Raw genomic sequence first — 12,320 nt, 5'->3', positions numbered from 1 at the left:
GAAGGCTGGCGCCCAGGCCCCGGGCAGAGGTGCAGCCCCGCTGCTCAGGAACCCCGACGCTCGGGAGCCCTGACAGGGCAGAGGCGCGGCTGCCCCGAATGCGCACGCGGGCCCGTGCTCCACCCAACATCGAGGTCCACACCCGCGTGAAACCCTGCCATCTACCAGCGCCCACAGCTACGGACTGGCCACGGTGACGCTGCACCCAGGCCCCATGGTGAACGCCATACCTTTTGTGGGACGGCCAGATGCCCGGTGGGCAGCGCTTCATACTGAACATGTACACGGCGGCCTCCGCGGTGCTGAAGAGCCGGCAGAAGCACAGGAAGGAGCAGACGGCCACGGCAGACGCGGCCCTCCCGTCCTGGGACAGACACACGGGGCGGGCTCAGGCGGCACTCACTCCCCCAGGAGAGTCAGGCCTGCGCTTGGGGCCGGGGCTCATCAGGGAGCTTAGGAAAACCCACCTGATGAGGTGGGAATTCAGGGAGCAAATACAGGCTCCGCAGAAGGCACGAGGCGGCCAGGCACATGCTGCTGTCAGGGTCCCCACCTGACCTTGGTCCCCACCCGACCTCAGCGCTCGGCATGTCCATGCTCACCCTCACGAACCCTCTGCAGCGCCACCCCTGGTGTGATGGTCACCCACACCAGGACGGCAGTACTGACCTTCGAGGGCGGGTTCTGGCAGGTGCCCCACTGGGTGTGATACCCACAAACCCTCAGCCCCAGGATGGGCTCAGAGACAGGGTCCCAGGGGGGCAGGTTGGCCTCCGCATGTGGGTGCTGCCACGAGGAGGCCTGCACCTTCCATAAAAGGGGTGGGGGGGACCCTCAGTGAGGGCAGTCTTCTGCCAGAAGCCCCTGCTGCCAGGGACCCGGCTGTGACCCACAGAAGGTGCCAGGAGCCGCCTGGGGGCACTGAGCCTGGGCCGCCAGCCGCAGACCCCAGGGCAGAACTGCTGCTCCCGGGGGTGGTGGGCGTCGGGGTCACCACTCGGTCAGGCCGCCCCCGCCTGACCCTCTGGATGTCCCCTCTGTCCCTTGAGTGTCCCAGGGCGGGGCAGCTTGCTCACCACGCAGTGCACCACGCAGACGTTCCCGGGGTCCTGGCGCAGCCAGGCGTGCATGCTCCTGCAGAGGCTGTACAGGCTACGGAGGCTAGGGGCCCGTCGGGCTGCCCAGCCACACTCAGAGACCTGCAGGGAAGGCAGCTCGCCAGCCAGGGCACAGACACACAGGCCCCACCCAAAGCACTCCACCACCCCCAAACCAAGCGCCCCCCCCGCCCCCCAGGCGCGCGACAGGACTCGGGAGGCAGGCTCTGGCAGACGTGGCAGAAGGAGCGCAGCACCTGCCCTGTCTGCGCTCAGGGACAGTATAAGTACTGTAAAAAGCGTCCACGTCCCGAGCATTTATCCGCCAAGGAAACTGCGTGGTCTCGCGTTCCCTCTGGAGGCACCTCAGGCTCAGCGATCCTCGGGGACCCCTGATAAGACCCCACCCCTCCTACGCAGTGTCCAGCGGGGACCAGCGCCACGCTAGGCTAAGCATCAGCCAGAGCCTGTGCTCACCCGGTTGTGGAACTTGGAGGCCCGGTATGTCCTCGGGGATAGGTTGTAGACAGCGTAGCGGCCCGGGTGCTTCGAGTCCAGAAACAACCGCACGTCTTCGATGTTGTTCTTGATGGCCGACTCCACGCCTTCCGCTGGGAATGACATCACTGCAAGAGAGGAGCCCCTGCAACCTCTACAACCACAGGCCGGACGGTCGGGCGCACACGGGGGCCTGCTCCTCGTGGCCGCTGACCCGAAGGTAAGGTGAGTCCTGAGAAGGGGCGGAGCAATGGCCTACAAGCCCCGCCCCACCACCCATCAGATCCTCTGGGATCCCCAGATGGTGCCCCAAAACCCTCCTGAGACGCAGCTTCTGCCACAGAGCCTGAAGCACCACAGGATCTCCCCAAGCATCTGGATTGTGGTTTTTGCCTGGAGACCCACATTTTAATATGTGTGGCCTCGCATTATTTCCCTCATGACCTCAGTGTTTCAGAAGGTTCCAGACCAGGGGGAGAAGCTGGGTTGACACTGGCATTATCCACCGCAGGGCCTAGAGGCACACTGGATGCAGGGATGGACACCCTAGGCCACATCTCGGGTGAGTGAGTGGCTTCCCAAGAGGCCAGAATCCCACGCACCGTCCTCAGACAGGAAAGAACCAGAAGTTCATTCTTATGGTTAAAGCTGGCAAACGTACCTGCAATTCTGGATGTGATGTAAGAAATATCCAAATCTCCCTTTGCATAACTGGAATTAAAAAAAAAAGGGCACTTGGTTATTATAGGAAATATCTACGGTTAACTCACAAGAGCTTAAACTGAACTGAAGCAAGTCCCTGAGAGGCCGGGGTGGGTGGGGGTGGCCCTCACTGTTCAGGCTGCAGCTCCCGGGAACACTGTATGTGCACGTGTCAGTGTGCACGTGTGTATCTACCTGGGTGACTGTGTGCACACACGTGTGGGCATGTGTGGAGCTGACATCTACATAAGAGGTGGATGAGAAATTACAAAATGCAAGGGGTGGAGAGGCGGGGGTCCCGATAGGAAGGGTCTTTAATTCTCTTACTACCAGAAGGTGGGACATAAGGAGCTGGTTTGGGAGAGAGATGACAACAAAAATGGAAGACAGAGTTTTCTGACCCAATACAAAATGTCTGGCTATTGAGAAAAAATTACAAGGCGCATGGAATGGCAAAAAGCAGAATCTGAAGAGACAGAACAAGCATCAGAACCAGACGTGTCAGGATGTTGGGATTATCAGACAGGGACTTAAAACAACTGTGGTCAACGTGCTGAGGGCTCTAATGATAAAGTAGACAGCATGCAGGACATATGGGGAATGTGAGCAGAGAGGTGGAAATCCTAAGGAAGAACCAAAAAGAAACGCCAGAGATCAGAGCCCTGCAGCAGAAATGAAGGTTGCCTTCGATGGGCTGATTAGACTGGACACGGCTGAGGAAGGAATCTCTGAGCGAAAGGACATCTCGACAGAGTCCCTGAAAACCCAAAAGCAAAGAGAAAAGGCTGAAAAGAACAGAACAGAACATCTAAGGCCTGTGGGGTGAAGGTGTAACATAATGGGGAATCCAGAAGGAAAACACAGAGAAGAACAGAAGAAATACTGAAACATTTTAACTGAGAATTTCCCCAAATCAATGTCAGACACCAAACCACAGATCCAGGAAGCCCAGAGAACACCCAGCAGGAAAAATGCTGGAAAGACTACACCTGGGCATGTTGGTTTCAACTTAGAGAAAATCAAAGATAAAAAAATCCCAAAGGAGCTGGGGGGTGGGAGGGGAGGGGGACACTTTACCTACAGGGGAACTGAGATAAGAATTACATCTGACCTCTCCTTAGAAACCATGCAAGCAAAGAGTGAAGCGAGATATTTACAGCATTGAGAGAAAAACCAGCAGCCCAGGATTCTGTTTGCTGAGATATTATCCTCCAGAAGTGAGGAGAAGTAAAGACTTTCTCAAACAGAAATTGGGGGAATTTGTTGCCAGTAGATCTGCCTTCTAGAAATGTTAAAAAAAAAAAAAGTTCCTTAGAAAGAAGGAAAATGATAAAGGTCGGAAACTCGATCTACTAAAGAAAGAAAGAGCATCAAAAAAGAAATAAGTGAAAGTAAAATAAAGATGTTTATTTTTCTTATTTTTAATTTATCTGATAAGTTTGTTCAAAATAATAATGGCAACAATACACCCGATAGGTATGCCTATGTACATATTTCACATATAGACACACATACTCAAACATGCCTGTGTACAAGTGAAATGAACAACAATGATACAAGAGGCAGGAGAGAGGAATTAGGATTTCTGTGGCATTATGAAGCACACCCACCACCTGGGAAGTGATAATATGCTATTTGAAAGTGAACTTGGGTTAGCTGGTAAATAGGCACACTCTAGGGCGACCACGGAAAACAGCAGAAAAAAGAAGTATAACTGATAAGGTCGAAAGGAGAGAAAAGGGATCATATAAAATGCTCAATTAAAACCACAGAACATAGGAAAAGAGTGGAAGACAAAAAAGCACCAAAGAACAACGGCAAAGACTAGAAAACAGTAACAAATAGGGTGGCTATTAATCCAACCCCAGGTGCCGTGGAGACACTGCAGGCTCGGCTGCAGCCCTGTGCAGTGAAGCAAAGGGGCCACGCAGACGGACGTTTTGGTTCCCAGCGCGTCTAAACGTTACGTTTACGCAACACTGTGGTCTATTAATGTGCAACAGTGTTATGCCCAAAAGACAGTGCCCATCCCTTTAATTAAAAATGCTTTATTGCTAAGAAATGCTAACCATTGTCTGAGCCTTCAGTGAGTCTCAGCAGTAACATCAAAGACCACTGATTACGGATACCATAACAAATACAATAATGAGGAAACGTTTGAAGTACTTCAAGAATTACCAAAACGGGACAGAGACACAAAGTGAGCAGATGCTGTTGGAAAAAGATGCTGACAGACTCGCTTGACGCGGGGTGGCCACAGACCCTCACTGCATTCCAAGTGCAGTAAAGCGGGGTCAGCCTGTGTACCAATAAACACTTTAAGCACCAATGGTCTAAATACACCAATCAACACAGAGCTTGTCAGAGTGGATCAAAATGTATGACCCAAATATGCTATCTACAAAGTAACATGAAGCTGAGCATCTCCTTGTAGTTTATTCATAGTTTGTCTTCTGTTAATTTCCTTTATGCATTTTTTCATTTTCCTATTAATTTTCATAATCCACTGTATATAATAGATACTATCCGTTTTGTGAGTTACATAGTTTGAACCTATTTACTCCCAATCAATGCCACATCTTTTTGTTAAACGTGTTTTTTCAAGGAACAGAGAATTTTTAAGTTAGTTAAATTTATTAACCATTTTCTCCATGGCTTATATATATTTTTTCACATTTAAGATATCTTCCTTACTCTGGTGTTATAAAAATGTTCCTCTATATTTTATTAGTTTTTCCTAAGAAATTGCTTTTCACAATTTGATCCTTTAACAAATCAGAACTACTTTATTTGGCTGTTATTAGATGGGACCCAATTTTTTCTTCTTCTACACAGCTACCCATGGTCTCAGCAACATAGACCCATTAGTCTGTTATTTTCTTTTAGACTCACATTTTGTGTTTTATACTATCCCTACCTAAGTACATGTCAAGCGTGAGTCTAAACACTTGTAACAACACAACAGATGTTTGAAAAAAACTGATAAAGAACAGGGTTTGTCTCTTCTTATTTTTAAAAACATTGCCGGGCATTTTAAATAACTTACATGTGAATTTTGAGACTGAAATCTGTGGAAACGACATCAGGATTTTTATTTTTATTGCAAAGAATTTATAGATTAACTGAGGAGCAACACGACCTTTACGATACGAATTCTCCTAAACGTAAAGACGGCGCACTTCCCCACCTAATGTTTTGGTCGTCAGTGTCAGCAGGGTGCAGGGGCAGCATGCGGTGCCCTCCGCAGGCCAGGCCTGGGCAGGGGTCAGCCGCGCTGCCACGGGAACACCCCCCGCCCGCCCCGTGCAGCCAGCAGAAGAGTCAGCACCATGGAGACCAACTGTCCCCAAACTGACCATGAAGTAGATAAAACGCTACACCCTCAATGACCGCACAGGCAACTTCACAGGTTTATTCCAGAATTCATGTGAAGAAACAGATGAGTGAGAACGGCCAATGTTCTTGGGGGGAGGGAGAAAGGCCTGTCGCCCAGACAACAGAGCGTGGGGCCGCGGGGCCAAGAGGGGCTCGCAGGACGACCTGGGACAGCACCCAGCTTGGTCGTCAGCAGAGGGGCTGCTCCTGTCAGGGGGAAGTGAGCAAGAATCGAGAAAAGTCCCCAGAGGGAGGTCCAGGTGGATTAAAAAGCCAAATGTGCAACAATCAAGCTATTAAAAGGTACATTTACAATAAATTCAGACATTTAAAATGTGTGTGTTTTTTTCCCGCCATGCCGCGTGGCTTGTGGGATCTTAGTTCCTTGTCCAGGGATCGAACCCAGGCCCTCGGCAGTGAAAGCATGGAGTCCTAACCACTGGACCGCCAGGGAAGTCCCTAAGATGTGTTTTAAATCAGGTCTGATCTATTTACAACTTGGGGCACGAAAGGCTTCCTAAACGAGAAGACAAAAGATGGAAAGGGAACTGTGAAAAACTTGTGTTTTAATTAAAACGAGCAACAGACAAGAAGAAAGCATTTGCCGTGTTTACCCTGTATGAAAAAGCTAGTCTATAGAATGTAATGTAAAATCAGTAAGAAAAACAAAAACCCAACATGAAAAAAAGAGAAGGATAAGAGCAGCAGTTCATGGGGACACGCGGCCAGAGGTTCGCATCCCCGGACCCACAGGCCACAGGGCTCCACGTGGGATACCTAGTGATGGGGAAGCTTGCGGGGCCCGGCCACCCACCCCGCTGTCCCCAAGGAGGGGCTGGAGCACCCGTGGCAATGGGGGGATGGGGCAGGTCAACACTGAGAGTGCAGACACCGCCGGGCTGGGAACTTGGGGTGCCTAGTGGGGGCGTCTGTGAAGACCTGGCATGGGGGCTCTAGGACGTGTGGACATGTAGGGTCTGACCTAAAACTGGTGAGAAACAAACGAGACCACAGACAGGTGAGGGCTCAGGGTCAGGCCCACAAGCCAGCCACGCCTCTTGGAGGCCACGTGGGACAGGCTGCACACGTGGGGACAGTCCTCCTCCGGATAGACCCCAGGACTCCTGGGTCCACATACCCTGAGATGAAGGTCCTGACTGCGGCCGAGGGGCTGGCAGTGGCCCTGGAGGGTCTCCATCACCAGGCCCTAACTGGACCTTCCTGTGGCAGGCCTGAAGCCCAGCGCATGGGGCTCCGCCTGGAGGACCCCCTCAGTGAGCTCAAGCACTGTGGCCGCTGTGCCTGTCTGACCCTGCAGGGTGAAGGCCATTTCCATGTGGATCTTCTGCTTGTTTGTGGATTTGGTGAACAAAGAACCAGGAAGCGTTCGCTGTAAATGTGCAAGCCTGTCGCTGTTGGGATGCTCCCCTGCTCCGGCCAGCATCCTTTGAGACCAGGTCCCCATGTCTGGGTCCTTCCCTGTGACGGGGATGGCAGTGTGGGGTGGCTTCCCTGCTTTCAGGGAAGACCCGGGGTCCAGTCCACCCCCTCCTGGCCTCATGGAGGCCACCCTTTCTGTGGGAAGGGCAGTTACAGGTCACAGTCCAGGGCCTGGGCTGTCACCGTTCCTGGGCCTTCTCAGTGGGGTGTCCCAAAACGAATGAGCTCACACTAGTATTTCTAAACCAACTTCACAAACAGGGGCTCACAGACTTCTTTCACTTCCGGCAGGCGTCCTGGGCGAAAGGCGGTACCCAGCCTGACTCTGGTCCCCAGAGGGGCTGCAGGCAAGGCTAGCCCCGGCAGGCGTCCGGCGAGAGCAGGAGGGCACTCCCCATTCTCATGACTGATAGGAGTGGCCACACGCCCCAAATGCCTGTAGAAAATGTGGTCCATGCGGAGACCTGCAGCCTGGGGGAGCTGAGGGCTCCAGTGCCCCATGAGCAGCCCCACGGGCCCTGGTCTCTGGGGCCCGGCCTCGCAGCTCGGCTGGGAATTCAGTGTGTCCATCTGTCTGTCCATGACTCCACAGGGAGCTGAGCTGTGTCCTTTCTCTGAAACAACTCGCAGCTACGAGGACCGCTTGCCAGTGGGTCTCATGTGTCCTCTGGAGATTCGGGACCCTGGGGGTGGTCTTGGGACCCGACGCATGCACCCTTCCTCTTACTCTAGGAAACCCCCGTTCCTACTCCTACGAGGACCTGCCCTTGGGTGTGTGTGGCACCATGCCACCACGTGGCCTGGTTGTGCCACCAGCCTGAGGCACGTCAGGCTCACTAACATGGCTGTGAGTCGAGTCGGGCGTGAAGGCAGCTAAATCTGGGCACAGCCCCGTCACCCCCACCCTCCCAGGCAACTCTCAGGCCCGACCATTCACCCGAAACTCTGCTTTTCAGAATACGAGCAGGTACGTGATGCCCAGCGTGCGCCACCCCCCCACCCCAGGTGCCCGTCATCATGGTTCCCGGGTGCAGAGGCCGGGGCAGCGTCCATTCTCCTCCCGGCAGCCTCCCCCAAGGCCGGGGACGTTGGGCCCATTAGAGACCTGGGGGGGCTGGGGAGATGGCGTCTCCGCCGTGTGGGAATTTGGTTTCTTTCCTTGGGCGAGGCCGAGTGGCTTCTCTCACATCCCGTTCATTGTTGTCGGGTCTGCCATTCCAGCCCGGGTCAGCCCCGAGACCCCATGATGAACCCCGCTGGGAGGAAGATGGGAGGACATGAGTGGGGCCATGGGACCCGCTGCCCTGACGTCTCCCCAGTCAGCAGAATGTATGGGGACGGCCGCGGGCCGGGGTGCGGCCACACGCATGCAGAGCAGCCTGCTCAGTGCCGTCACGTGAGATCACCCCGCCCTGGGAGTGAGGCTGCAGGAACACCATGGGCAGGTGATAGGTAAGCGCCGAGCAGTCACCTCCGCCCGTCCACGCCCCGCCCGGGACCCTCTGGCCTTCGCACCCAGAGCCTCGGTCCACATGACTGTTCCCGTCTCCGTGGACAGGACTCCGGAGAGCCGGGCACCATAAATGCACGATTGTACATCTGACCCTCCCACCAGCTACGAGGTGCAGCCCGGGATGTTGCAAAGGGCCACAGACACAGGTGTGAGCAGGCACCCTGCACTGCCGGACCCCTGCGCTCAGTGGGAATTGAGTTTCTTCTCGTCACGTAAGGTCACATCAGAGGCAAAGCACACGGGGGCCCCGGAGCCCACCGACAGCAGAACACACACGTGTGCACGCACACGCTAGCTCTCACACACAACACACGCGTGCTCCCATGCACACACATGCTCACACGTGGGCACACTCGTGCAAAAACATGTGGGCTGTTGCCTGTGTCGCCAACAGTTGTGGACACAAAACAATGATCACAGCACAAAGAAAATGAGGCCAAGGCCCACGCGGGGCTCACAGACACAACAAACACACTGCCCCTGCCGCTGGACGAGGCAGGTGACACGCCAGAGGTAACCCCGAACGCTCCCGGAAACTCCCTGGTCAAAGCCGAGACCACTCGGAGGACAGCACGAACAGGTCGTGTACTGTGGCCGTGGTCTCCTTGGACAGGGCCCCCCTTGGGGAGGGGGATGCGGCCCGGAGCCAGCGCGTCTGCTTTCCCACCGTGCTCCCTCCACTGCGGGGTCAGAAGCGCAGCCAGGGACCGATAGCTAAGCCCACGCAGGGGGGCCGGGCTGGCGCTGAGCACGGGTTGCTCACCCATGGCCCCACAAGCAGGTTCGGCCAGGCGTGCAGGCAGGGCCGCACCCAGGGTTCCGAAAGCTCACTGCAGAGAACCCACGAGCCTGTGCGCCCTCGACTCACTTGGCAACGGACTGGATGACCTTGGAGGAGGTGTCCTTGATGTTGGTGAAGAGGCGCTCGGTGCCGCCCCGCAGGATGTCCAGGAGCCCACCAGAGGACTGGTCGTACTCGGCGACCACCAGGCCTGCAAACAGAGACAAGCCTTAGGATGTGGCAGGGCCCGCCAGAGCCACCAGCACCTGCAGTGGCCACGCGTCCTCTGACCCAGCCACCAGCGCTCCGCATCCAGGCACAGCGCCCGCGGAACGTGCAGCCAGGCACCCCGGGCCCTCTCACGAGGGCAGGACCTGGACACCATCAGCACGCCAGAGCCTCTGGGCGCACATGGGCATCCCCGGCTCCAGGATGTTCACCCCACTTACTCTGAGCACTCGCTGGACACCAGCAGGGACCTCGCCACTGACAGACACGTGCCAGGGCCCAGCCAGGGCCACCAGCCCGTCCCCGGGGTACGGACACGCCAGCACACACAGAGGCCACAGACACACGGCGGAGGGGAAAGCGTGGGAGCAGGGCCCCCAGCCGGGCACAGAAAGGCCACGGGAGCCGCAGCTCAGTGGGTCTGCAGGGGAGCGGCCTCCTGGCCGTCGCCCTGACGAGACCAGAACAGTGGCCCATGAAGGCCCCGAGACCCCAGGGCCCTGGGGTGCAGGCTGCAGCGGTGGCTGAGGAGGCGCAGAGAGCGGGGGCGGTCTGCGGCCTCTCCGCCGCCTGGGCCGTGCCTGCGCGACGCCTTCGCCGGGCGCCCCACGCACGTGTGCGGCGTGGTCTTGTCTCGGTGCCTTGAGGTGGCCCCGCAGCACTGGTGGGCAAGGGGCCAGGACACGGGCTGGCCGGCTGCCGAGTGACCCCCGGGGCCGAGAGCTGCAGGAGAACCTGGGAGGTGGGCTCCATGCCCCAAAAGCGAGGTGGGCAGCGGCCCCGGGGGCACAGGGCAGAGGTAGGTCCTGGTAGGACTCCCGGAAGCTTCCCGGGCTGGGGCGCTGAGCCCTGGCTGCAGCCCACCTCCCAGTACACACTGCGTCTCATCAGCACTGGGCGCCCAGACCCACCCAGCACGCCGGACGATTGGAGTGCGAACCTCTCAGCAAACACGCCCGAGTCGTGAGAAAAGCACACCAGCCCCACTTCTCCTGCCGCCAGAACTGTCTCCCCATCTGAGCTCCTCTTCTCAACCAGTGGACTCGGACCCTCTGGCCCCCCGCAAGGTCGCTCTATTTCCTCACATACCCCCTCCCGATGTGCCCGCCCTCATGGTCGCTGTGGGCTGGCCGTGGAAGGTGCACCCCCATCTACCTGGGCAGGGACCGTGCTCACCAGTGACTTGTGGGGGCAGCTGGGCCCCTGAGGCCGAGGCGGCCACACAGGCAGGCACCCCATAGCCCTGTGGGCCAGGTGCCGGGGCTCGGAGGACCCAGGCTGCCCTGACAGCACAGGGAGGGGACAGCCAGCCCTTGGTCTCTGTCCTCCTCCCTTATTCTAAACCGCAGCCTGAGTGGAAGCCCCACTGAGTTCTGGGGGTGCTAGGGAGCCAAGAACCTGAGACTGGTCCTGGGGACCCCAAATGTGCAGTCTGCCTCTCGCTGCCGGGCCCCAAGCCCACAAGAGCAAGACTGGGTTCCCGGCGCATGGCAGGCGCAAGGAGTACTCACCTCCACCGCAGCCGCTGCCTGTGGAGCCCCCAGGAGGGGCCGCGTGCCCGTAGCCTCCATTCTGCTCCAGGAGCTGTAAGGATCCCAACGCAAGTCAGGCACAGCGCATGGCGCCACGCATTTGGGGCACATCGCCCCCCAAGTCCACCCTCCTCCACCTGATTTACTACAAAAGCCACGAAGGAACCTCCCAGAGTCTCGACAAATCTTGGACCCCAGGGCGGATCCTCGGGGTCGCCCGGGCGCACGGCTCCATTGCCTTAACAGAGGCAGCTGCCGTGAACGCCCCCACCCGCCAAGGCCACAAGCTCTGCCGTTGACACAGCGGGGCTGCAGGCTGCACAGTGAGGCGCCATCTCCCACGGGCCAAGCCCGGGGCCGGCGCCGCCTGCTGCAACGACACCAAAAACTTTGTGGAGACTTGCGGTGCCCCTGGCGACGGGCTCGGCCGACCCTGGGACGTCGGTGCTGGGCTGAGCCCCACTCGAGTGCCAGCCTTGCACTCGTCCCACTTTAGGTACGTGTAGCTCCACGGCTGCTCTGTTTATAAGTTATATAGAAGTCGCTTTGCAGTTTCTCGTGGGGTTTTAAGAAACGTTCTTTTCATCAGGTTAATGTTTTACCACGTTAGGCTCAGCAACGAGATACATGTGGTGTGGATTCCGTGCCCTGTGGTGCACTGGAGGTGACCAGTGTTAATGGAACGCTCCATGGAGCCTTACAAGTAACACGCACGCTGGCGTGAAGCAGGTGTGTCTGCCAGACCGACCGTGTCTTTTCCTCACAAACCCCCAGTTCTGTGGTTTCATCAGCTACGTGACAGCACACAGCCTCTCCCAAAGCGACTGCAGGCCGCCACACCTCCTCCAAAGTTCCAGGGAACGCGCCCCGAGGCTCGTCGGAGGACGAGTTGCTGCCTCTGGTTCTCCTGAGTCCTTCCCCACACGCCCGTTTATGGATTCAGCCCAATCTCCTAGGCAGTGCTCTCCTGGTTTCAGAGTCTGTCGGGGCCTGTGTGCCCCGTGGGGGGCTGGCTTCTCTCCCCGCGAGGCCCCGGGCAGAAGAACCCTACAGAAGGGGTTTAGCGTCTGACCTGTGGGCCCTGGGTTCTAGAAGCGCTAAGAGCACAACGTGCTCACGAGCCCCACTGCCCAGTGGCCTGCATCGTTCCATGG

The 12,320-nt window shown here is 56.9% G+C and overlaps 1 protein-coding gene across 3 annotated transcripts in view; it reads right to left on the bottom strand.

The window, feature by feature from the left end:
- The window catches only part of GAK (cyclin G associated kinase), a 53,275-nt gene that overhangs the window by 17,696 nt on the left and 23,259 nt on the right, over window positions 1-12,320 (bottom strand). For all 3 annotated transcript variants that reach the window (XM_060107449.1, XM_060107450.1, XM_060107451.1), the window contains exons 10-15: window positions 11,146-11,218; window positions 9,494-9,617; window positions 2,257-2,306; window positions 1,575-1,723; window positions 1,077-1,199; window positions 231-364 (exon numbers count right to left, since the gene is read on the bottom strand). In XM_060107449.1, the coding sequence (XP_059963432.1) occupies window positions 231-364; window positions 1,077-1,199; window positions 1,575-1,723; window positions 2,257-2,306; window positions 9,494-9,617; window positions 11,146-11,218 (653 nt within the window). The remainder of the gene's footprint in view (window positions 1-230; window positions 365-1,076; window positions 1,200-1,574; window positions 1,724-2,256; window positions 2,307-9,493; window positions 9,618-11,145; window positions 11,219-12,320) is intronic.

This window comes from Mesoplodon densirostris, chromosome 1 (assembly GCF_025265405.1).
Source record: "Mesoplodon densirostris isolate mMesDen1 chromosome 1, mMesDen1 primary haplotype, whole genome shotgun sequence".
In the NCBI taxonomy this organism is placed as follows: domain Eukaryota; kingdom Metazoa; phylum Chordata; class Mammalia; order Artiodactyla; family Ziphiidae; genus Mesoplodon; species Mesoplodon densirostris.
The sequence above is the reverse complement of the archived record's forward strand: the minus strand, read 5'-3'. Positions and strand labels throughout refer to the sequence as shown.